The following is a 26,107-nucleotide window of genomic DNA, read 5'->3' as shown; positions in this document are numbered from 1 at the left end:
CAATGGCTGAGGAGAAAGTCAGGAGAAGAGGTGACTTTTGGTGCACACACCGGAGTCTTCAGGCACACCTCCAGACCCAAAGCAGGCCAGGCAAGGGAGCAAGTGCGGCAAGTGTAGCTATTGGGATGTATAGTTCACCTACAATCAAAGAGCATTCTGAACTCCACCAATGATGGAATCACCAAATATGGCACACAGGACTCCCACGATGAACAGAAAATATATATCAATGATTGGTTGGGGGGGGGGGGCAAAATACTATTTGCTTACCGTTGAAAATTACCTAGGGCCGCCTCTGAGCTCAGGGTTAGGGTAAAAGATCCCAGGGTTTTTCTACCGTTGGAGGTAGAAAACTGAAGGACAAAGGAAGGAAGGAGCATCTATATAATTTCACAAGTTGACTGTTTGTGTTTGTAACTTCATCAAGCTGTGCCAAGTCTGTCAAGGACTTTGAGAAATAAATGTTCTGTTTGATGTTCAAATCTGGACTGGCCTCAGTTGCTGGGAATCCTAAGCTTCTAAGTAAGGCACTTGCAGTTCACCCGGATAAAGAGAGAAGCACATCTTAGTTTTAACTTTATAGTGTATGGGTGTGATGGCACAATGCCCTCCCTCACCCTTAAGAGCAAAAAAGGTTGGAGAATGGCTTTGTACCTTATCGAAAACAGAGACATCTGGACACATTAGCAGGGTTGTGCGTGAAACTATTTCCATTCTTTCGTTACTTTCGTTACCTTTGGGAGCATGTAACGGGAAGCCCCCTCCTGGTACGAAAATGAGCTTGACACGAAAGCAAGTGGGAGCCGATCTTTGCTTCTCACTGGCTTTTCATGAGCATGTGGCACTCCATGCCTCCCTGCCTTGGAAAGAGAATGTGTGTGTGATGTGCAGGCCCAGAAAACTTTCGCGCCTGCCTGCAGCCAAGAGCTTCCTCTAGAGCAGGCATGGGGAACCTTTGGCCCTCCAGGTGTGGTGGACTTCAACTCCCACAATTCCTTGAGGCTCGGCATTCGCCCCAAAGGCTTACCTTGGCCCAAGGAATTGTGGGAGTTGAAGTCCACCACACCTGGAGGGCCGAAGGTTCCTGACCCCTGCTCTAGAGTAAGAATGAGAAGTTGCCTCCTTGCCTTGGAAAGAGTGTGTAGGTCCTCCTGGTCAGTTGCCAGGCCAAACAGGGCATAGGGTTACAGCCTGTGCTTGACGGGGTTATACTCCCTCTGAAGGTGCAGGTTTGCAGTTTGGGAATAATCCTGTATTCATTGCTAAGCCTGGAACCCCAGGTTTTGGCGGTGGCCAGGGGAGCTTTTGCACAGTTAAAGCTTGTGCAACAGCTGCGCCCGTACCTTGGGAAGTCTGACTTGGCCACAGTGGTTCATGCTCTGGTTACTAGGCTTGGGTAACCACGGAAAAAAATGGTTCTAAACTCGTTTTGTTTTTAGGGGGCCCTTGCATTTCGTATTTTTTAATAATTCTGAAATTTTCCTTTAAAAAATTCGAAATTATGAATCGATTCGTTAATGGCGGACGAGATTGCGCAATATGCTAAAAAACCTCCAAATGGGACAGGAGGAACTTCTGAAGCTTCCCTCTCCCTCTGTTGTTTACTGTTGGTGTGATAAAACAAACAACAACTATAAAACTTGCACCAGACATGCTAAAATAATTACGAAATAATTACGAAATAAATTGAAAAAATTGTTTCGAATCTTTGTTACTAGGCCTGGGTAACAACGGAAAAATTTGTTTCTAAAATTGATTCGTTTTTTGGGGGTTTTTGCATTTCGTTATTTAAAATAATTACAAAATTTTCCTTTAAAAAAGTTCGATATTTACGAAATTTCGTAAATGTGAAAAAAATTACAAAACAATAACGAATCGATTTCCGAAACAATAACGAATCGATTCGTTAATGGCGAACGCGACCGCGCAATACGCTAAAAAACCTCCAAATGGGACAGGGGGAACTTCTGAAGCTTAATTAAACCAAAAACAACTATAAAAACCCTTAGAAAACCAAAAACAACTATAAAACTTGCCCCAGACATGCGGAAATAATAACGAAACGACCTCAAAATGATAACGAAACAAATACAATAACGAAATACAAAACATTTACGAAATGATTTAAAAATTCATTTTTTTAAAAAATTGCTCCAGACTGGTTCGTTATCGTTTTGTAATTGAAAAATTAACGAATCTTTTAACGAATTACGAATTAACGAAACGAAACCGCCCAGCCCTATTTGTTACTCCTCACACAATTCCTGCATGGCTCAATATTGGATCGTAAGCTAATTTAAATACGAATTAATAACGAATTACGAAATTAACGAACGAAACCGCCCAAGCCTACTGGTTACATCCAGGATAGACTACTGCAAGGCACTCTACGTGGGTTTGCCTCTGAAGACTGCCCGGAAGATGCAATTAGATCCAACACTCGGCAGCCAGGTTGCTCACGGGAGTAGGGTACAGGGAGCACCCAACTCCCTTGTTGTGCCAGCTCCGCTGGCTGCCAATTAGCTTCTGAGCACAATTCAAAGTGCTGGTTTTAACCTATAAAACCCTTTATGGTTCCGGCCCAGTTTTTCTGTCCGAACATATTCTCCCCTACAAACCATCAAGGGTGTTAAGATCTTCCGGAGAGACTCTGCTCTCGGTCCCGCCACCTTCACAGTCGCGTCTGATGGAGTATTGTCCCATCTATTACTACCCTGGGAGGCATCTTGACCAATGAGAGAACAGATCCGCATCACTACCAGGATTTGGGAACCCTTATCATCCCTACATATTCCCAACACTATTGAACATGTTAGTGGTTCTTTGAAAAGATCCTTCCAGAGGTTTGGAAGGAGATAATTTGGAAGGCTTTGCTCGCTAGAATGGCCAGCTTTATGTCTGGCGTCTCTTCCCGGGTATTTAAGCACTACTTGATCCGCAGCCATGGAAGCTTTGTAAGGATCATTGCCAGAATCCTGTTAGTGTCTTACGGATAAGTAAAAGGGGTTGGAGACTTTTTGGCTGATGCAGAACAGCCATATGCAGCTCAGCGGAGGAAGCCGAGTTGAGCATGTGGCACCATTGCACATGGGTGCCTATTTCACACATATCTTGCAATGCATGTTTGCCAATGCGATACTGGAATTCCTAACCCAGCAACATTGTGTGATTGCTGCGAATTTAATGTTAATCTCCGCAATGGGGAGGGAGGCTGGCGCCTAATATCAAACCAAACGGCATAATTCTGTTTATTGAGATTTTCCTCTAAGAAGCCGACGACTTGAGCACTGCACAAGGAAATCTCTCTCTCCCTCCTCCAAACAAGAAACAAACACAATTCCCAATGATGATTAATCCAAGGCTTTCTGCCTGTTGAGGTGTGTGTGCGTGAGTGTGTGTGCCATGTCACCAACTAGGGAATGAAGACGGATCTACACCCTACAGCTGTACTGAACAAAAGGAGAGTGAAAGCGAAAACATGGAATGCAACGAAAGGGAGAGATGTCTGCAAGTAAAAGGAAAACACAGCAAAGTCTTTGGGCATGTCATTCCTCTACTGCCTAACCTAGGGAAATCAGATTAGTTTTGAACAGGTCGAGTTCCAATTGTGCTTTTAGATGATTGATTTGTGCCATCATCATTCGGCCTTCTGGTCACTTCTGGAAAAGAAAACCAGCTGATACCTTTTCTTAGTCTAGAGAAGGCACTTGCCTACAGGCAGGCATGTTTTGTTGTTGTTGTTTATTCATTCAGTCGTTTCCGACTCTTCGTGGTTTCATGAACCAGCCCACGCCAGAGCTCCCTATTGACCCTCACTGACGTCGAGCATACCCCCCCCCCACAAGGGATGGTGACTTATAGTTCTGCAAAGGACAAAGGTACCAGACTGCACAATAGGGGTTAAGTCTTGGTCAATTTGCCAAGGCCTTAACAACAATGAGGACCCCATGAAACTTCGGGAATAGCTAGACCTTGGGGTCTCTGCCTCTCTCGGGAGCTGTAGTTCTCCAAGGACGGGGAGCAAAGCTTGTTTCCAGAGACACCAGGTCCATTTGGGCCACTCAAGAACTCCTGCCAGGACCTTTGTGCAACACCCTTGCGCTTTAGCCATCCCCTATGGACACTCTTTCCCCCCACATGGACAAACCTTATGAAATCTTGCCTTTTATGAACTTTAGATATATGAAATGTGTTTTCTGATTTCTTTGTGTGGCAGAAGCCTTTCCCCTTTTCTTTTGACTTTTGTTTCCCCTATATACATGAAGAAACTCCACCAAAGGGACTACAAAGCCCCAAACATTCCAGGAATTTTTTTTATCCACAGCTTCCTTTTGCATGAACGATAGCCTGGGCAGCTGGTGGCCCTCGGAGGAATTGCCCAGCCCTCAGCTTGCCCCTTTGGCAAAAAATCTTAATCATATTTCCTCCTGAAGGACAAAAGGTCCTCGAAAAAACCTTTTGCCTTTGCTCTGATTAACTCAGCTATCTCCACCAAGAAACAATCACCCCAGTCTACACATGTTGATAGATCAGGCTGGCTTGAGATTTCCCCTTTGTCTCGCCGGCCACATGGCATTTCCTTTGTTCACTCCTTTCTCAGATTCTTTTGTGCTCCCTCATCCCGCCTTTATCTCTCCTGATTGGCTGTTGCCACCAGGTGGCAGAGGTCTCCCCATTGATTCCTACGGACCACTGGAGCTTCCTGAGTGGTCCAGAGGCACCGGGGGCAGGGAACAACAGGGAAGCCGGGGCGGGGAGTTTGAACTCTGCAACTTTGAATTTGCTATAAATATGCCTCTGATCAATGTACTGGTATGCTTGTGGGTGAGCTATCCCCACATTTGCATCTGACTCAGCTGAATCGCTCATTAAACCTTGATGCCTCTTCTTCGCCTTGGCAAGAGTCTCATTTCAATTATTAATATTAATAAAATTGCTGGAATCAGGCTTCTCTGATGGCTCGCCAAGGTCATAGACCCTCTTTGGTGCGGTCCCAGGGGTCTCTCTTACTGGGGAGACCCTCCTAAAGTCCGTATTGACTTCATCACCACACCCAGCTCCTTCAGAATCAAGCCAGTCACTTCAAGGATCCTATCCATCCATCTTGCCCTAGGTTGGCCCCTCTTCCTTTTTCCTTCCATTTCCCCCAGCATCATTGTCTTCTCTAAGCTTTCCTTTCTTCTCATGTTGTGGCCAAAGTACTTCATCTTGGCCTCTACTATCCTTCCCTCCAATGAGCAGTCGGGCTTTATTTCCTGAAGGATGGACTGGTTGGATCTTCTCGTGAACTTTCCTCCAACACCACAATTCAAAACATCTCTCTTGCTTCGCTCAGTCTTCCTTATGGTCCAACTCTCACATCCGTAGACATTTCCACATAATGTCTCCAAAAGCAGGAGAGGCTTATCATTTTGGACCAACTTTGAAAAATTAGGACACATCTCATTTCATTTACAGGTCGCTTTTATTTACAAATATACTGAAGTGTTCTTTCTCTCTTTCATAAGAAAAAAGAAAACACAACAACACACAAGATCTGAGAATCACATCATCTGAACTGCTGGTTAGAAGCAGCGGACGAAAAAGAAAGAAAGAAAGAAATATCCAAAAAATAAAATAAAAACAAAACCCAATGCTGTGAAAATGTGACAACCAAAGGACAAAAAACCCAACGACGATACTAATAAATAATTTAAGAAATGGCAAGTCATTAAATTAAAGGAGAAAAGACAGGGGGGAAAGATCTGATCTACATCCTTGAGATTGGTGCAAGTTGCCAACAGAGTTTGAAGGCGGAAGGGAGGAAAGCAAGGGGCTAGGAACTATGTTTGAAAGGCAGGAATGGGAGATCGTATTAAGAATTATTATTATTATTATTATTATTATTATTATTATTATTATTAACATTATTATTTTACAAGTTAAACAAACCAGAACAGCTACAAAATACTACATTTTGGTAACATAAATACAGAATATATAAATATACAAGTCATACAGCCATACACAGCTAAAGGGAATGAGGGAAGGAGACAAATCATTCCTATTTTATTTGTATTTAATCAGAAGGGAATTCCATTCCAAATTAGCTGCTCAAATTCTCACAACTAGCTGTGAACTCAGGAAGATCAAGATAATCCATTGAGCAAAGGGTTCCTCCTCCATTGCAGGTTGACCTACAAGCCCAACCAAAAGTATTGGTGGCCAACGTTGCAAAGCCACAGGTCACCTCGTATTCACTTCCTTGTTAGTTTCCATAAAATGTAGTCCTCCTAAGTGACTTTCATGGAAAGGAATGGGAACTTCCGGAGAGCACATCCATTCATTTCAATGGGACACCCCTTGGAGGTGGACTTGACCATGTCCGCCCCTTGGAGGTGGAGTTGACCTCCAAATCCATTTCTGAAGATGGATCCCTCTGAAAACCATCTCACTCAAATCCACCTTCCAACAACCAATTTCGATTTGGGAATTAGTGTGGAATGACCTCTTCCTTCAATGCATATGTTTTGATTTCTGAATTTTGTAAGGCATACAAACCATTTGTGGAAGTGTTCAACTCTTTCCTGAAAGGTTGTTGCATCTGTTCAAACTGGTCAAAAGCTGCCAAGAAGCATTCTCAAGGAAGATATTCAACTATCCTTTGACCAGTGTAGAAGTACATGTGGTAACTTGTGAAAGCGTGTTCTGTCTGTACAACCCTGCCTTTAAGTTTCCCTCTGCAATGCCAGAAATACAGCTTAATGGTGTAACATTAGAAAATGTTTCCCATTTCCGCGCCCTTGGCAGCCACCTCTCCACAAAAGTCAACATTGACACTGAAATACAGTACTGCCTGAGCTCTGTGAGTGCAGCTTTTTTCCGAATGAAGCAGAGAGTGTTTGAGGACCGGGACATCCATAGAAATACCAAGGTGCTTGTTTATAAAGCCATTGTCCTCCCAACTCTGTTCTACGCCTGCGAAACGTGGACTGTCTATAGACGTCACACTCAACTCTTGGAACGATTCCATCAAATCTCTTGGGAAGATAAGCAGACAAATGTCAGCGCACTGGAAGGAGAAGCAAAGAAGCAAAGACCACCAGCATTGAAGCAATGCTCCTCTGACATCAACTCCACTGGACTGGCCATGTTGTCCGAATGCCCAATCACCGTCTCTCAAAGAAGTTACTCTACTCCCAACTCAAGAACGGAAAACATAATGTTGGTGGGCAGGAAAAGAGATTGAAAGATGGGCTTAAAGCTAACCTTAAAAACTATGGCATAGACACCAAGAGAGAACTGGGAACTCTTGAGCCCTCTAACTGGAGGTCAGCTGTGACCAGCAGTGCTGCGGAATTCAAAGAGGCACAAATGGAGGGTGAAAGGGAGAAACATGCCAAGAGGAAGGCACATCAAGCCAACCCTGACCAGGACCTCCTTCTACCTGGAAACCGATGTCTTCACTGTGGAAGAGCATGCAGGTCAATAATAGGGCTCTATCGTCACTTACGTATCCACCGCCAGGACACTACACTTGGAAGGCCATCATACTCAGACAACGAGGGATCACCTAAGTAAGTAAGGAAACAGTGTTTCCTGTCAAGAAACATATTTTTGTGCAGAAAAACACTTGTTTTTCTACACAGAATGATTCGATGTAAAGTTTGGAGATGAAGCAATTGAAGCTATTCTATTCTTCTTGGGAAGGATTTCCACTCATAATTCCATCAAGAGAAGAAGAGCCATGGAAAAAGGTCTTCCATGCAGCTCAATGGTATGGTGGGACCCAAAGTGAGATCATTCAATGCCTAAACAATGCGACTTTGCAAAATTACATGTGTAATTGTTGCTTTGAGTTGTTGGTTCATTATTTTTAGCCACACAAACATGATTGAAAGGCTATAATCTGTCTTATTTGAAAGATGGGTTCGTGTACTAATGGGAACGGTTGTCACAAGGAATGCTCTCATAACCTTCAGCATCCAATATAGGGTTCATTTATTCCACTGATGACACTACAAAGATATTGATCAACGTTATTGTTAGATATTCCTACCTGCTTGCTTTGTTGCTGTCTGTATTGCTTTGACTCGTCTGTTGGCACCTCCCTTGACAGTAGAAGAATAAATCCTAAATCAAGAGAAGGTCAAGGGTTTGCTTCAGAACCTTTGACCTGGAAGGTCTCGGGTTAAACTTGCACAATGATTATGCTCCCAGAGGGTAATCCATACCACAAATAAGAGTGACATTTATCTCTGCCTAAAATGCACAAGCACCGAGGAAAGGCAGGCCTGTAGGGCATCATTCTGCTTTCACAACGGAACCACACTCAACGTATGCTATGGTTCTCAAATGTTGGTCCTCTAAGTCCTTTGGACTTCAGCTCCTAGAAGTCTGAGCCAGATTCGGCAATAGTGTGGGATTCTGAGAAGCCCCAAACACCCGGAGAGCCAACGTTTGAGGACTACCACTGGAGAATGTATAGCCATCCAGATGTTGAGGACCTCAAATGTTTCCAGCTTGGTCAATGGCAAGGAGTGCTGAGAGACATCGTTCAAGTATACTTGGAGTAGAGCTATGAGGAACACTCGGACAATGTGTTGTTGAAGGCTTCCATGGCTGGAATCAGTGGGTTGCTGTGAGGAACACTTGGACAATGTGTTGTTGAAGGCTTTCATGGCTGGAATTATTGGGTTGCTGTGAGTTTTCTGGGCTGTATGGCCATGTTCCATAAGCATTCTCTCCTGACATTTCACCAACATCAGAGGTTGTGAGGTTTACCTCTTAGATGTGGATGAAACATCACAAGAGAACTTCACAACATCTGAGGATGAGTACCATAGATATGGATGAAACATCAAGAGAGAATGCTTCTGGAACATGGCCATACAGCCCGGAAAACTCACAGCAACCCAACACTTGGGCAGTTTCACAGTGTGAAAATATGTCTTGAGCCATCAAGATAAGTCAACAAAGAAAATAATTTTCCACCACGAAGGGTGGAAATGGTGTTTTGTGCCCAGTGGATTGTGATTTTGTGCTACCCTCTGAAATAGAAATAGAAGTTTCAGGACTAGGTTGTCATTTGTGTAGATGTGCATCTCATGGTATCCAGGAGTTTCCAAACTAGAATGTTCCTTACAGCAGAGTTTGAAAGTATGGGTAGATGGTCACCTTCAACTGATTACAGCGTGGAAGCTCTTCTAAGACCATCAGGTTGAACCATGGTATGAATGGTGGGTTGTAGTCCTTTCCCAAATATTGTGCTACCCTCTGAAATAGAAATATAAGTTTCAGGACTAGGTTGTCATTTGTGTGGATGTGTATCTCATGGTATCCATGAGTTTCTGAACTAGAATGTTCCTTACATTAGGGTTTGAAAGTATGGGTAGATGGTCACCTTCAGCTGATAACAGTGTGGAAGCTCTTCTAAGACCATCAAGTTGGAACCGTGGTATGAATGGTGGGTTGTAGTCCTTTCCCAAATATTGTGCTACCCTCTGAAATAGAAATAGAAGTTTTAGGACTAGGTTGTCATTTGTGTGGATGTGCATCTCATGGTATCCACAAGTTTCTGAACTAGAATGTTACATCAGGGTTTGAAGTATGGGTAGATAGTTGCCTTCAACTGATAACAGTGTGGAAGCTCTTCTAAGACCATCAGGTTGGAACCATGGTATGAATGGTGGTTTGTAGTCCTTTCCCAAATATTGTGCTAGCCTCTGAAATAGAAATATAAGTTTCATTTCTAGGTTGTCATTTGTGTGGATGTACATCTCATGGTATCCATGAGTTTCTGAACTAGAACGTTCCTTACATCAGGTTTTGAAAGTATGGGTAGATAGTTGCCTTCAGCTGATAACAGTGTGGAAGCTCTTCTAAGACCATCAGATTGAACCAAGGTATGAATGGTGGGTTGTAGTCCTCTCCCCAATACCATTTCCTCCATTTTTTCCTCCTTCATTCATTAGTTCCCCATATCTTCTTGAATCCATCGCAAGAAGAGCAAATGGAGAGTTGCTTAGCCAAACCTGGATATATACCCCTCAAGGTATTGATGGAAGCCACTGAGAATAAATAATGGTTCCTATCATATGCAGATATCACATTGCTGAGACAGCTCAGCAGTAGGATTTTGGTGCAGTAGCATCTTTTCACTTATGTACTCCCACAACTGATACAAAGATATATACTACTTCCAGCACTTGAGCAATGTTCAGCTATCATTGCTATTAAGTATTGGGAGCCGTGGTGGTGCAGTGGGTTAAAACCTTGTGCTGGCTGAATTGCTGACCTGAAGGTTGGCAGTTCGAATCCGTGAGATGGAGTGAGTTCCCATCTGTCAGCCCCAGATTCCCAAGCAGGGACATGAGAGAAGCACCCCCTGGGCAACGTCTTTGCAAACGGCCAATTCTCTTACATCAGAAGTGACTTGCAGTATGTTGTCAAGTCGCTTCTGATGTGAAAAAAAAAGTGGGGATGTGAGAGAAGCCTCGCACAGGATGGAAACACATCCGGGCATCCCCTGGGCAATGTCTTTGCAGACGGCCAATTCTCTCACACCAGAAATGACTTGCAGTATGTTCTCAAGTCACTTCTGACATGAAAATAACCCCAAGTACCCATTATTAGAAAACTTCCAGGATATAGTACATTCAAAATCAAAGCTTGACTTGAACCAGGAACAAGAGAACTCAGGCTTAGCTTCTCACTTCAATGCAGTGTTGCCTGAACTGACCTTAAGGTCAACAATTTGTTGTCTAATTAACACCCATGAAATCATTTCATTTCCTGTGAATTTCTTTCACAACCTTCCCTGTTATAAGATTTATCCAATCCCTCAGTAAATTCATCCAAGATGGAGGACATCCCTACATCCAATGGAAACTTGGGACTACAATTTAACTCATTCTTCACCATTGATCATCTCAGGGCTGGTAGGAGTTATGGACCAAAACATTTGATGGAACTCATGGTGGGGATGGGTGGTGGAACCCATCCATCATATAAAAACATATGCCCCTTCTTGAAAGGACTCAGTGGGACACGTTTCCCAGTAAACCTGCATAGATTTGTGAAGTAAACACTATACCCCTCATCTCAACAAGTAATTGTTTGCAAATCTGGAACCAGTTTATGATGGGATTCCATCAGGATGTAGGCTGTGGGTGGTGGGGAGCCAAGGTATCCCATAAGATCTTGTTTTATTCGTAGCTACTTGATTGACATTTCAGAAGACCCTCAAGGGGCACGAGGAATTTTTTTCCAAGTGAAGGAAAGAAATAGGAATGAAAGACTTTCCTGATGCATTCATACCAGGACAACCGTGTGTAGTGTAGTTCTCACCGACGGGTATAAACAGAAGGGAATGGCCAACAGATGACTGCCAATCAAAGGGGGAGGAGAGGGGGAGATATGAAACTTGGCAACGGATCAGTGAGTTTTTGGGCAAAGTTACAATTTTATGTTCACACGAAGGAAAAGTTGTGTATCTCGGAATCATTGTTGTGCCATACTCCCTTCTCATGCATCTTTCTAGTTCTTTCTTTAATTAAATACGATAATAATTATTATAACATGACGTGTTTTTTCGCTCTCTATCCTCCCAAAAGTCTTCAAGCTGTCTCCCCACCCCTCTCCCTCGCCATACAGTACAAGGGGGTTCAACTATTTGTTGGAGAGGGTCATTTATGGGGGGCAAATAATACCAAAAATGGGGACACTCGCTTGGAAGTCGCAGCTACGTTTCGATATTTTGCAGTTCCGAGGTCCCATTGGTTCACAACAGAAGGTGAGAAAGAGCAAGGAGGGCGTTCTCTAGTTTCTCCAAGTCCTTTCCTAACATTAGCTAAAAACAAAATGGCGGTCATTGAATGTCCACAGGCTGGAAAACGATCCCCAAGGAATATTATCTCCGAAAATTCCCACTTCTTTTTCAAGAAGACATCAAATAGAGGACTTCTTGGAGAGGTTAAGTTGGGTGCTTCTTTCGATCTCGGTATCGTTCCTTGACCCAAATGCGGCGGTATCGTTTCGGAGTGCCAGTTCTGTACCTTCCGACGGGATGTATGTGCGTTTGCGTCGCCTTTACTAGAGTCTCCCTCAATTTGATGCTCCTGTCAACACAGTGCCCAAAGTCAGTGCGAAGGAAGAGCAGAAGAAAATATGGCTGTAAGAGTCTCGGTTGAGGAACGAGGTTGCGGGGAGAGTTTCTCGTGACAATCAGTGTTTTGTTTTTTTGGGGGAACGGGGGTCTCTTGTTTTGTTTTGCTTGCTTCCGTTTGCTTCCCTTGGGTTTCATGAAGCAAAGTACGAACTCTGCATAGAGTACAGCCTGTCAATAGGGTTGCCTACCCTGGCCTGCATGGAGTTTACTTCCGAGGAGGCCAGGAAACAATCGCTCAAGCTGGTTAAAGAGGTATCGCTGTCGATGTCATGGAAAATGGAGTCGTTCCCTGGAAAGGGGAGAAAAGAAACAAAAGAAAGGCAGGCATGTTAGTTGGATGAGAAGCTTGGAGACATAACAGGGGGCATTCCTTAAGAAAACATATCCTTCTGCATGTTTAGTCTCTCTTCTCCATGGCTGGGAAACACACAAAAAGGTCTACTTTTCCCTAAATCTACCATTGTTCACATTTCAGCATATTGAGTATCCGTGCCAAATTTGGTCTAGATCTATCATTGGGTTGTTGTAGGTTTTTTCGGGCTGTATGGTCATGGTCTAGAGGCATTCTCTCCTGACATTTCGCCTGCATCTATGGCAAGCATCCTCAGAGGTAGTGAGGTCTGTTGGAACTAGAAAAAGGGTTTATATATCTGTGGAATGACCAGGGTGGGACAAAGGACTCTTGTCTGCTGGAGCTAGGCGTGAATGTTTCAACTGACCACCTTGATTAGCATATAATGGTCTGACTGTGCCTGGAAGAAACTTTTGTTGAGAGGTGATTAGATGTCCTTGTTTGTTTCCTCTCTGTTGTTGTGCTGTTGCAATTTTAGAGTTTTTTTAATACTGGTAGCCAGACTTTGTTCATTTTCATGGTTTCCTCCTTTCTGTTGAAATTGTCCACATGCTTGTGTATTTCAATGGCTTCAATCTGGCTACCAGTATTAAAAAACTCTAAAATTGCAACATCACACCAACAGAGAGGAAGCAGGCAGGGACATCTAATTACCTCTCAACAAAGGTTTGCTCCAGGCACAGTCAGCCCATTATATGCTAATCAAGGTGGTCAGTTGAAACATTCACACCTAGCTCCAGCAGACAAGAGTCCTTTGTCTCACCCTGGTCATTCCACAGATATATAAACCCTTTTTCCTAGTTCCAACAGACCTCACTACCTCTGAGGATGCTTGCCATAGATGCAGGCAAAACGTCAGGAGAGAATGCCTCTAGATCATGGCCATACAGCCTGAAAAAACCTACAACAACCCCATGATTCCAGCCATGAAAGCCTTCAACAATAGATCTATCATTGCTTTGATTACACAGTGCTCTCTGGATGTAGGTGAACCACAACTCCCAAACTCAAGGTCAATGTCCACCAAACCCTTCCAGTGTTTTCTGTTGGTCTTTGGAGTTCTATGTGCCAAGTTTGGTTCAGTTGCATTGTTGGTGTAGTTCAGAATGCTCTTTGATTGTAGGTGAACTATAAATTCCAACAACTACAACTCCCAAATGTCAAGGTCTTTCCCCCCCAAACTCCACCTTTGGTATGTTCACCTTTCGATCCAACTGATCCATGATTTGGGCCGAAGGAGCTGTTTCCTAACAAGAAGTTGACCTCACTACCTGTTTGAAAAATTCTTACCTTGGATCAGTGTTTCTCAACCTGGGGGTCGGGACCCCCGGGGGGGGGGGAGTTGTGAGGAGGTGTCAGAGGGGTCACCAAAGACCATAGGAAAACAGTATTTTCTGTTGGTCATGGGAAGTTTGGCCCAATTATATCATTGTTGGGGTTCAGAATGCTATTTGATTGTAGGTGAACTATAAATCCCAGCAACTACAACTCCCAAATGTCAAGGTCAAGGTCCCCCCCCCCCCCCCCCAAAGTCTACCAGTGTTCACATTTGGACATATTGAGTATCCGTGCCAAATTTGGTCTAGATCTATCATTGTTTTGATTCCAATTATATCATTATTGGGGTTCAGAATGCTATTTGTAGGTAAACTATAAATCCCAGCAAAGACAACTCCCAAATATCAAGGTCTATTTCCCCCAAACTCCACTAGTATTTACATTTGGACATATTGAGTATCCGTGCCAAATTTGGTCTAGATCTATCATTGTTTTGATTCCAAATATATCATTATTGGGGTTCAGAATGCTATTTGTAGGTAAACTATAAATCCCAGCAATGACAACTCCCAAATATCAAGGTCTATTTTCCCCAAACTCCACCAGTGTTCACATTTGGACATATTGAATATTCGTGCCAAATTTGCTCCAGATCTATCATTGTTTGAGTCCACAGTGCTCTCTGGATGTAGGTGAACTACAACTCCCAAACCCAAGGTCAATGTCCACCAAACCCTTCCAGTATTTTCTGTTGGTTATGGAAGCTCTGTGTACCAAGTTTGGGTCAATTCTAGCATTGTTGGGGTTCAGAATGTATTTGATTGTAGGTGAACTATAAATCCCAGCAACTACAACTTCCCAAATGTCAAGGCCTATTTTCCCCAAACTCCACCAGTGTTCACATTTGGGCATATTAAGTATTTGTGCCAAGTTTGGTCCAGATCCATCATTGTTTGAGTCCATAATGCTCTCTGGATGTAGGTGAACTACAACTCCAAAACTCAGGGCCAATGCCCACCAAACCCTTCCAGTATTTTCTGTTGGTCATGGTAGTTCTGTGTGCCAAGTTTGAGTCAATAATATCATTGGTGGAGTTCAGAATGCTCTTTGATTGTAGGCTAACTATACATTCCAGCAATTACTATTCCCAAATGACAGTTTCAATTCCCCCCACAACCCCGCTAGTATTCAAACATGGGCATATTGGGTATTTGTGCCAAATTTGGTCCAGTGAATGAAAATCCATCCTGCATATCAGATATTTACATGACGATTCAGAACAGTAGCAAAATTCCAGTTATGAAGTAGCAACGAAAGTAATTTTATGGTTGTGGGTCACCACAACATGGGGAACTATATTAAAGGTCGTGGCAGGAGGAAGGTTGAGAAACATTGCCTTGGATCTACAATGGGCCAAATACAAGGTTGAATTGTTCTCATGTCCTCTAGAGGGCACTGTAGGGTTTGTGTGGTTTCCCACAATCTTCTAAGGCAGCAATTCCAACCTTTGGGACTATCAGGTTTTTGGACTTCAGCTCCCAGAATTCTTCAGCTCCCAGAAGTCAAGCTGGCTGGAACTTTTGGGAGTTGAAGTCCCCTCAAAATGGGGACGATCAAAGTTTTGGAGTTGTAGTTCACCTACATCCAGGGGACTCAAACAATAATGGATCTGGACCAAACTTGGCACGGATACTCATTATGCCCAAATGTAAACACTGGTGGAGTTTGGGGATAATAGATCTTGACATTTGGGAGTTGTGGTTGCTGGGATTTATAGTTCACCTACAATCAGAGAGCATTCGGAACTCCAGCGATGATGGAATTAAACCAAACTTGGCACACAGAACTCCCATGACCAACAAAAAATACTGGAAGGGTTTGATGGACATTGACCTTGGGTTTTGGAGTTGTAGTCCATCTACATCCAGAGGGCACTGTGGACTCAAGCAAGGGTGGATCTGGACCAAATTTGGCATGAATACTCAATATACTCAAATGTAAACACTGGTGGAGTTAGGGGGAAATAGACCTTGTCATTTGGGAGTTGTAGTTGTTGGGATTTATAGTTAACCTACAATCCAATAGCATTCTGAAATCCACCAATGAAGGAATTGAACCAAACTTGGCGCACACAACTCCCACAACCAACAGAAAATACTGGAAGGGTTTGGTGGCCATTGACCTTGAGTTTTGGAGTTGTAGTTCACCAACATCCCGAGAGCACCGTGGACTCAAAATAATGATAGATCTAGACCAAATTTGGCACGGATACTCAATATGTCCAAATGTGAACACTGGTGGAGTTAGGGAAAAATAGACTATGGCATTTGGGATACTCCTAGATCCTTTTCACAGGGACTGTTTTCAAGCCAAATGTCACTATGCTATATCTCTCAGGGCTTGGCTTCCAGGCCTTTGATCATTTTGGCTGCCTACCTCAGGCTCTGTGTTTATCAACCAGGAGGTTGTGGCCCCTAGAGGGGTCATGAGGGGCCATCAGAGGGGTCACCAATACCATCAGAAAACACAATCTTTTCCGGTGGTCATGGGGGTTCTGTGTGGGATGTTTGGACAAATTCAATCATTGGTGGTGTTCAAAGAGCTCCTTGATTGTAGGTGAACTATAAATCCCAGCAACTGCAACTTCCAAATGTCAAGGTCTATTCTCCCCAAACTCCACTAGTGTTTACATTTGAGCATATCGAGTATCTGTGCCGAGTTTGGTCCAGTTCCACCATTTTTTTAGTCCACAGTGCTCTCTGGATGTAGGTGAACTACAAATCCAAAACTTAAGGTCAATGCCCATCAAACCCAGGATTTTCTGTTGGTCATGGGAGTCCTGTGTGCCAAGTTTGGTTCAATTCCATCATCGGTGGGGTTCAGAATGCTCTTTGATTCTAGGTGAACTTTAAATCCCAGCAACTACAACTCCCAAATGACAAAATCAATTTTTTTGAATGAAGGACATACATTGGGTTGTTAGGTGTCTTGTGTCCAAATTTGGTGTCAATTCGTCCAGTGGTTTTTGAGTTATGTTAATCCTACAAACGAACATTACATTTTTATTTATATAGATTTGTGCCAAGTTTGGTCCAGATCAATCATTGCTCAAGTCCACAGTTCTCTCTGGATGTAGGTGAACTACAACTCCCAAACTTAAGGCCAATGCCCATCAAACCCTTCCAGGATTTTCTGTTGATCATGGGGGTTCTGTGTGCCAAATTTGGGTCAATTGCATCGTCGGTGGGGTTCAGAATGTTGTTTGATTGTAGGTGAACTATAAATCCCAACAGCAACAACTCCCAAATGTCAAGGTCTATTTTCCCGAAACTCCACTAGTGTTTACATTTGAGCATTTTGAGTATCCGTGCCAATTTTGGTCCAGATCCACCATTGTTCGAGTCCACAGTGTTCTCAAGATATAGATGAACTACAACTCCCAAACTTAAGGTCAATGCCCACCAAACCCTTCTAGGATTTTCTGTTGGTCATGGGAGTTCTGTGTGCCAAGTTTGGTTCAATTGCATCATCCGTGGGGTTCAGAATGCTCTTTGATTGTGGGTGAACTATAAATCCCAGCAACTGCAACTCCCAAATGTCAAGGTCTATTTTCCTCCAAACTCCACCAGTGTTCACATTTGGGCATATTGAGTATCTGTGCCAAGTTTGGTCCAGATGCATTACAGTTTGAGTCAACAAAAAGAGCAAACCCACGGCAAAAGTTTACTTCTCATAATGGTGGTTAATGCCTATCCCAAAGATTGGGAGACAAAGTATGGATTTTTGCCAGGGACTTGTTTGCGTTGCTGTCTGCAACATTTCAGAAGAGATTTTTCTTTAAAACAAAAACAAAAACAAAGAAAGAGAAAGTTCCTTTTCTAACTGACATGAGCAAACAATCTGTGGGAAGTGGTTTGGCAACGCAGAGAACACCCGCATTCCATTGCTCGAAATTGTGGTTCCTAGGAATTGCAAAAAACTCAGTTGTGTCAGTGACAAAACGGAACCGCAAATGGCAAGAGCAGAATGAAGAAGCCAAGTGTTTTTACAATGTAAGCCTTTCTATTCTGCAGCCTTCATCCCAGTTACATGCAATATTCTCCGATTCCCAAAGTATGTGCCGGTTATCAGAAATGTGGAGATTTGCAGTTTGGAAAATGGAACAAAAACAGCCGAAAGCAACCCCACCTAACAGATCAAAGGGAACTCCATATATTTGCATGTGAAATTGTGCATCGGTTTGAGTATAGAGTTTGTGCAACTGGACCATGGCACCAAATGTGCAAGGTATATGCCTTCTGGACCAAGGCACCAAATGTACAAGGTGCATTTGTAATGTGCGTAAGGCACATTAATGTGCAATGGTATTGTTCTGCTTTGAATGGGAATCAACTTCTGAAATTCTGCTTAAGACAAAAACACTCAACCACTTGGACAAAAATACTCAACAACTGAATAGCCTCAGTCTGTGAGAAGCCTCAGTGGGAGAAAAGCCTCAGGCTGTGAGAGGTCTCTTTGGGAGAAAAGTCTCAGTCTGTGAGAAGCCTCAGTGGGAGAAAAGTCTCAGTCAGTGAGAGGTCTGAGTGGGAGAAAAGTCTCAGTCTGTGAGAAGCCTCATTAGGAGAAAAGTCTCAGGCTGTGAGAAACCTCAGTGGGAGAAAAGTCTTGGTCTGTGAGAAGCCTCAGTGTGAGAAAAGTCTCAGCCTGTGAGAAGCCTCACTGGGAGAAAAGTCTCTGTCAGAGGCCTCAGTGGGAGAAAAGTCTCTGTCTGTGAGAGGTCTCAGTGGGAGAAAAGTCTCTGTCTGTGAGAAGCCTCAGTGGGAGAAAAGTCTCAGTCTGTGAGAAGCAATGATAGATGTAGACCAAATTTGGCACGGATACTCAATATACTCAAATGTGAACAATGGTGGAATTAGGGAAAAATAGACCTTGACATTTGAGAGTTGAGGTTGCAGGGATTTATAGTTAACCTACAATCTAAGAGCATTCTGAATTCCACCAATGATGGAATTGAACCAAACTTGGCACACAGAACTCCCATGACCAAAGGAAAATACTGGAAATTCATTGACCTTGAATTTTGGAGGTGTAGTTCACCTACATCCAGAGAGCACTGTGGACTCAAAACAATGATAGATCTGGACCAAACTTGGCACCTTTACTCAATCTGCCCAAATGTGAACACTGGTGAAGTTTGTGGGGAAATAGACCTTGACATTTGGAAGTTGTAGTTGCTGGGATTTATAGTTCACCTATAATCAAAGAGTATCCTGAACTCCATCAATGATGGAATTGGGCCAAACTTGGCACACAGAATTCCCACGACCACCGGAAATGGGTTTCTGATGTTCTTTAGCAACCCCACTGACACCCCTTCATGACCCCTACAGAATTCCCATGACCAACAGAATATGCTGTGCTTTCTGATGGTCTCTGGCGCCCCCTCTGATACCACCCCAGGTGGCCCGACCCCCAGTTTGAGAAACACTGACCTAGAGGAAGACAACAAAAATGATCAAAGATCTGGAAGCCAAGCGCTATGAGAGATATAGCATTGCTGACATGTGGCTTGAAAACAGTCTGTGTGAAAGGGATCTAGGAGACTTAGGAGACCGCAAGCTGAACATGAGCCAAGGGTGTGATGCAGCAGCTGAAAAAGTCAATCTAATTCTAGGTTGCATCAATGGGAACACAGTGTCTCGACTGAGAGAAGTCACGATTCCATTCTATTATGTGCTTAGCACAGTATACTTTGCTCGTAAAAGAGGCTTCAAGAAAGGCAACCTCGCCGCTTCATTTATTTACCTGTTGGATTTCTAAACCCTTTTTCAAAGGCAGGCTCATGTAGGCCAGATTGCTGTAATCTTCCTCCAGCTATCTGGTAATCTTGTTCTCATGGCTGATGGCTGCTGATAGATGTATGTGCCAACCATCCACTTATTCCTTTATCGGAGCGAACCATCTCCCTCCTTGGATCTGAAGATCTGCCTTCATCCAGGCCTTTGTGGCAAACGCCTCGAGGCAATGCTCAGGCACAGCAACGAGAGCTTAGGCATGTGCAGCTTTTCCGCACTGAGCTTCCAGGGAGAGAGATCATTTCGTATGGGCGACTCAAAGGGTTTTGCCTTGTTCTTGGGCCCAAGGTGCATTAATGCTCCTCGTGACAGCTCAAAGGAAAGCCCCAAAATCAAAGCAATTGTGTCGATTTTGATTGCCCAACCAGTCACAGCAATTTTCACTTCTGCCAGGAATTGGTCTTTTCTAAATTCCAGAATATTTTGCATTATTTAGGAATAGTTCAAAGCAATACTTCTGGAAAGTGTGCATGTATCTCCATAAGCATTTGGGAAATGGGATTCATAAACTTTTGGAAAACCACTGTTCACATGACCTTTTGGATAATGGAAATCATGCTCTCTGGAGCACTGTTTCTCAACTTGGGGGTCAGGACCCCTGGGGGGGGGGGGTCATGAGGGTGTGTCAGAGAGGTCGCCGAAGACCATCAGAAAGCACAGTATTTTCTGTTGGTCATGGGAATTCTGTATGCCAAGTTTGGTTCAATTCCATCATTGGTGGAGTTCAGAATGCTCTTTGATTGTAGGTGAACTATAAATCCCAGCAACTGCAACTCCCAAATGTCAGGGTCTTTTTTCCTCTAACTCCACCAGTGTTCACATTTGGGCATATTGAGTATCCGTGCCAAATTTGGTCTAGATCTATCATTGTATTGATTCCACAGTGCTCTCTGGATGTCGGTGAACTACAACTCCAAAACTCAAGGTCAATGCCTACCAAACCAGTGCTTACAGTATTTTCTGTTGTTTGAGGGAGTTCTGTGTGCCAAGTTTGGTTCAATTCCATGCTCTCTGATTGTAGGTGAGCTATAAATCCCAGCAACTAAAACTCCCAAATGACAAAATCATTACTCCCCCCCCCCACAACCCCACCAGAATTCAAATGTGGGCATATAGGAGATACAGAAACTCTGAGGCCCTTCTCACAGACTGAGAGTTTTCTCCCACTGAGACCTCTCACAGACTGAGAGTTTTCTCCCACTGAGGCTTCTCACAGACTGAGACTTTTCTCCCACTGAGACTTCTCACAGACTGAGACTTTTCTCCCACTGAGACTTCTCACAGACTGAGACTTTTCTCCCAGTGAGACCTCTCACAGACTGAGACTTTTCTCCCACTGAGGCTTCTCACAGACTGAGACTTTTCTCCCACTGAGGCTTCTCACAGACTGATACTTTTCTCCCACTGAGACTTCTCACAGACTGAGACTTTTCTCCCACTGAGACTTCTCACAGACTGAGACTTTTCTCCCACTGAGACCTCTCACAGACTGAGACTTTTCTCCCACTGAGGCTTCTCACAGACTGAGACTTTTCTCCCACTGAGACTTCTCACAGACTGAGATTTTTCTCCCACTGAGACCTCTCACAGACTGAGACTTTTCTCCCACTGAGGCTTCTCACAGACTGAGACTTTTCTCCCACTGAGGCTTCTCACAGACTTAGACTTTTCTCCCACTGAGGCTTCTCACAGACTGAGACTTTTCTCCCACTGAGACCTCTCACAGACCGAGACTTTTCTCCCACTGAGACTTCTCACAGACTGAGACTTTTCTCCCACTGAGACTTCTCACAGACTGAGACTTTTCTCCCACTGAGGCTTCTCACAGACTGAGACTTTTCTCCCACAGAGATCTCTCACAGACGGAGACTTTTCTCCCACTGAGACTTCTCACAGACTGAGACTTTTCTCCCACTGAGACCTCTCACAGACTGAGACTTTTCTCCCACAGAGACCTCTCACAGACTGAGACTTTTCTCCTACTGAGACTTCTCACAGACTGAGACTTTTCTCCCACTGAGACCTCTCACAGACTGAGACGTTTCTCCCACTGAGACCTCTCACAGACTGAGACCTTTCTCCCACTGAGCCCTCTCACAGACTGAGACTTTTCTCCCACTGAGACCTCTCACAGACTGAGACCTTTCTCCCACTGAGACCTCTCACAGACTGAGACTTTTTTCCCACTGAGACCTCTCACAGACTGAGACTTTTCTCCCACTGAGACCTCTCACAGACTGAGACTTTTCTCCCACTGAGACCTCTCACAGTCTGAGACTTTTCTCCCACTGAGACCTCTCACAGACTGAGACTTTTCTCCCACTGAGACCTCTCACAGACTGAGACTTTTCTCCCACTGAGACCTCTCACAGACTGAGACTTTTCTCCCACTGAGACCTCTCACAGACTGAGACTTTTCTCCCACTGAGACTTCTCACAGACTGAGACTTTTCTCCCACTGAGGCTTCTCACAGACTGAGACTTTTCTCCCACAGAGATCTCTCACAGACTGAGACTTTTCTCCCACTGAGACTTCTCACAGACTGAGACTTTTCTCCCACTGAGACCTCTCACAGACTGAGACTTTTCTCCCACTGAGACCTCTCACAGACTGAGACCTTTCTCCCACTGAGCCCTCTCACAGACTGAGACTTTTCTCCCACTGAGACCTCTCACAGACTGAGACCTTTCTCCCACTGAGACCTCTCACAGACTGAGACTTTTTTCCCACTGAGACCTCTCACAGACTGAGACCTTTCTCCCACTGAGACCTCTCACAGACTGAGACTTTTCTCCCACTGAGACCTCTCACAGACTGAGACTTTTCTCCCACTGAGACCTCTCACAGACTGAGACTTCTCCCACTGAGACCTCTCACAGACTGAGACTTCTCCCACTGAGACCTCTCACAGACTGAGACTTTTCTCCCACTGAGACCTCTCACAGACTGAGACTTTTCTCCCACTGAGACTTCTCACAGACTGAGACTTTTCTCCCACTGAGGCTTCTCACAGACTGAGGCTACTAAGTTGTTGAGTGTTTTTGTCCAAGTGGTTGAGTTTTTTTGTCTAAAGCAGAATTTCAGAAGTTGAAAGCCTTCCAATATTTCTTGTTGGTCGTGGGAGTTCTGTGCACCAAGTCTGGTTCAATTCCATTGTTGGTGGAGTCCAGAATGCTCTTTGATTGTAGGTGAACTATAAAGCCCAGCAACTACAACTCCCAAATGTCAAGGTTTATTTTCCCCAAACCCCACCAGAATTCAAATTTGGGCGTATCGGTATTTGTGCCAGATTGGATCCAGTGAATGAAAATAAGTAAATATGAATCGTAATATTTACATTACAATTCATAACAGTCGCAAAATTACAGTTATGAAGTAGCAACGAAAATAATAATATAGTTGGGGGACACCACAACATGAGGAACTGTATTAAGGAATCATGGCATTAGGAAGGTTGTGAAACACTGCTCTAGATCTATCCTTTACATAATACTTTGAGTTCTGATATGCAAACAATATGCAAACAATATGGCTTCAACCTCTGATCTGATTGAGAAATGCAAACATCATGACCTGCTGAAGAATGTGCAATGCTCAGATCAGATAGTGGCTTGGCAGCCGAGATCGAGATCAACCAGGTTGCTTTTGAGATCTACCACAATCTCCCAGACAGACACATCTCTTTCATTCGCGGATTGGGCCTCTGAATGTTGCATCCCACCCCACTGCTGTTGTCAGGCGTCCGGGGCTATTGTCTCTTTGCTTGTTGAGGAACCCCGCAAGCGAGAGAATAGCTTGGCCTCTTGCCAAACCACATCTGATGCAGCTTTCTGCCTGATGTGGCAGTGGATAGACAGGTTGCAGAGGCTGCTTGAAATACAAAGCATGTTTTTTTTCCCCAAATGGAAATGCACAGTCTTTTGTGCTCTTTTTTTTAACTCTTTGTGGCTCTAAACGTGATCTTCCCAATGTTTTGGGCTTCAGCTTCCAAACACGTGATGATTGTTTAGAGCAGGGGTTCTCAAAGTGTGCTCCACGGAGCCTTTGGGGCTCCGACGCTGATAGTGATAGATGCTGCTTCCTGCCTCCTCCTCATTCCTCCTTCTCGGAAATACAGGGAAATTAAAGTTTTTGAGCAGCAGCATCCCCCAAGGGCACAGACCCTTTCTCCCGTGTCCCTTGCTGCCCAGGCTATTTTTCTCCCCACCCACACCCCCTTTCTTTGCTTCCAAAACCCTATTTCCCTCCCATCACTCATGGGGTGCTTTGTGCTTTCTCTTGCATGGCAGAAGGGGTTTGGAGTGGTTGGCCTCTGGAGTTTCTGCTATTATTATTATTATTATTATTATTATTATTATTATTATTATTGAATGGCCTCTGGAGTTTCTGTTGTTGTTGTTCTTGTTGTTACTATTACAAAGGCAGGGTGGGCATCTCTTGGGGTGCATTGATTGTGCTTTTTTCCTGCATGGCAGAAGGGGCTTGAATTGGATGGCCTCTGGAGTTTTTGCTATTATTATTATTATTATTATTATTATTATTATTATTATTATTATTGGATGGCCTCTGGAGTTTCTGCTATTGTTGTTGTTGTTGCTACTATTACAAAGCCAGGGTAGCCATCTTTTGGGGTGCTTTGATTGCGTTTTTCCTGCATGGCAGAAGGGGCTTGGACTGGATGACCTCTGGAGTTTCTGCTATTATTATTGTTGTTGTTGTTATTACTATTACAAAGGCAGAGTGGCCATCCATTGGGGTGCTTTGATTGTGTTTTTCCTGCATGGCAGAAGGGGCTTGAATTGGATGGCCTCTGGAGTTTTTGCTATTATTATTATTATTATTATTATTATTATTATTTGATGGCCTCTGGAGTTTCTGCCATTGTTGTTGTTGGATGGCCTTTGGAGTTTCTGCTATTGTTGTTGTTGTTACTATTACAAAGGCAGAGTGGCCATCTCTTGGGGTGCTTTGATTGTGTTTTTCCTCAATGGCAGAAGGGGCCTGGACTGCATGGCCTCTGGAGTTTCTGCTGTTATTATTATTATTATTATTATTATTATTGGATGGCTTCTGGAGTTTCTGCTATTGTTGTTGTTGATACTATTACAAAGGCAGGGTGGCCATCTCTTGAGGTGCTTTGATTGTGTTTTTCCTGCATGGCAGAAGGGGCTTGGACTGGATGGCCTCTGGACTTTCTGTTATTGTTGTTGTTGTTGCTACTATCACAAAGCCTGGGTGGCCATCTCTTTGGGTGCTTTGATTGTGTTTTTCCTCAATGGCAGAAGGTGCCTGAACTGGATGGCCTCTGGAGTTTCTGCTATTATTATTATTATTATTATTATTATTATTATTATTATTATTATTGGATGGCCTCTGGAGTTTCTGCTATTGTTGTTGTTGATACTATTACAAAGGCAGGGTGGCCATCTCTTGAGGTGCTTTGATTGTGTTTTTCCTGCATGGCAGAAGGGGCTTGGACTGGATGGCCTCTGGACTTTCTGTTATTGTTGTTGTTGTTGCTACTATCACAAAGCCTGGGTGGCCATCTCTTTGGGTGCTTTGATTGTGTTTTTCCTCAATGGCAGAAGGTGCCTGAACTGGATGGCCTCTGGAGTTTCTGCTATTATTATTATTATTATTATTATTATTATTATTATTATTATTATTGGATGGCCTCTGGAGTTTCTGCTATTATCATTATCATTATCATTATTATTATTATTATTAATGGATGGCCTCTGGAGGTTCTGCTATTGTTGTTGTTGTAGTTCTCACGAAGGCTGGCCGGCCATCTGTTGGGGGTGCTTTTCCTGCATGGCAGAAGGGGCTTGGACTGGATGGCCCCTGGGGTTTCTGCTGCTGCCACTATTGTTATTATTATTAAGACTGGATGGACATCTGTTGGGAGTGCTTTTCCTGCATGGCAGAAGGGCTTTGGACCGGATGGCCTCTAGAGTTTCTGCATTATTATTGTTGTTGTTGTTGTTGTTGTTGCTATTGGATCGCCTCTGGAGTTTTTGCTATTACTATTGTTGTTGTTGTTATTGCTATCTCAAGGCTGGCTGGCCATCTGTTGGGGGTGCTTTTCCTGCATGGCAGAAGGGGGTTGGACTGGATGGCCTCTGGAGTTTCTGCTATTATTATTATTATTATTATTATTATTGGATGGCCTCTGGAGTTTCTACTATTACTATTGTTATTGTCGTTATTGCTACCAAAAGACTGGCTGGCCATCTGTTGGGAGTGCTTTTCCTGCATGGCAGAAGAGGACTGGACTGGATGGCCTTTGGGGTTTCTGCTATTATTATTATTACTCCTATTATTATTATTATTATTATTATTATTATTATTATTACCATCTGGGGTCGCACCATTAGAAAGGTGAGACCCACTGATGTAGAGGAAGCGTACATGAAACCTGTAACCTGCCTTGAGCCTTGAGGAGCAGCAGGTAAGAAATAAAATTATTATTA

The 26,107-nt window shown here is 43.7% G+C and overlaps 1 protein-coding gene across 2 annotated transcripts in view; it reads right to left on the bottom strand.

The window, feature by feature from the left end:
* Nucleotides 1-5,445: 5,445 nt before the first annotated feature.
* The window catches only part of LMX1B (LIM homeobox transcription factor 1 beta), a 227,484-nt gene continuing 206,822 nt past the window's right edge, over nucleotides 5,446-26,107 (bottom strand). For both annotated transcript variants that reach the window (XM_067471839.1, XM_067471838.1), the window contains exon 8: nucleotides 5,446-12,437. In XM_067471839.1, the coding sequence (XP_067327940.1) occupies nucleotides 12,280-12,437 (158 nt within the window). In that variant the 3' untranslated portion in view covers nucleotides 5,446-12,279. The remainder of the gene's footprint in view (nucleotides 12,438-26,107) is intronic.

This window comes from Anolis sagrei, chromosome 11 (assembly GCF_037176765.1).
Source record: "Anolis sagrei isolate rAnoSag1 chromosome 11, rAnoSag1.mat, whole genome shotgun sequence".
NCBI classification, from domain to species: domain Eukaryota; kingdom Metazoa; phylum Chordata; class Lepidosauria; order Squamata; family Dactyloidae; genus Anolis; species Anolis sagrei.
Note: the sequence above shows the minus strand (reverse complement) of the source record. Positions and strands in the feature narration are given on the sequence as shown.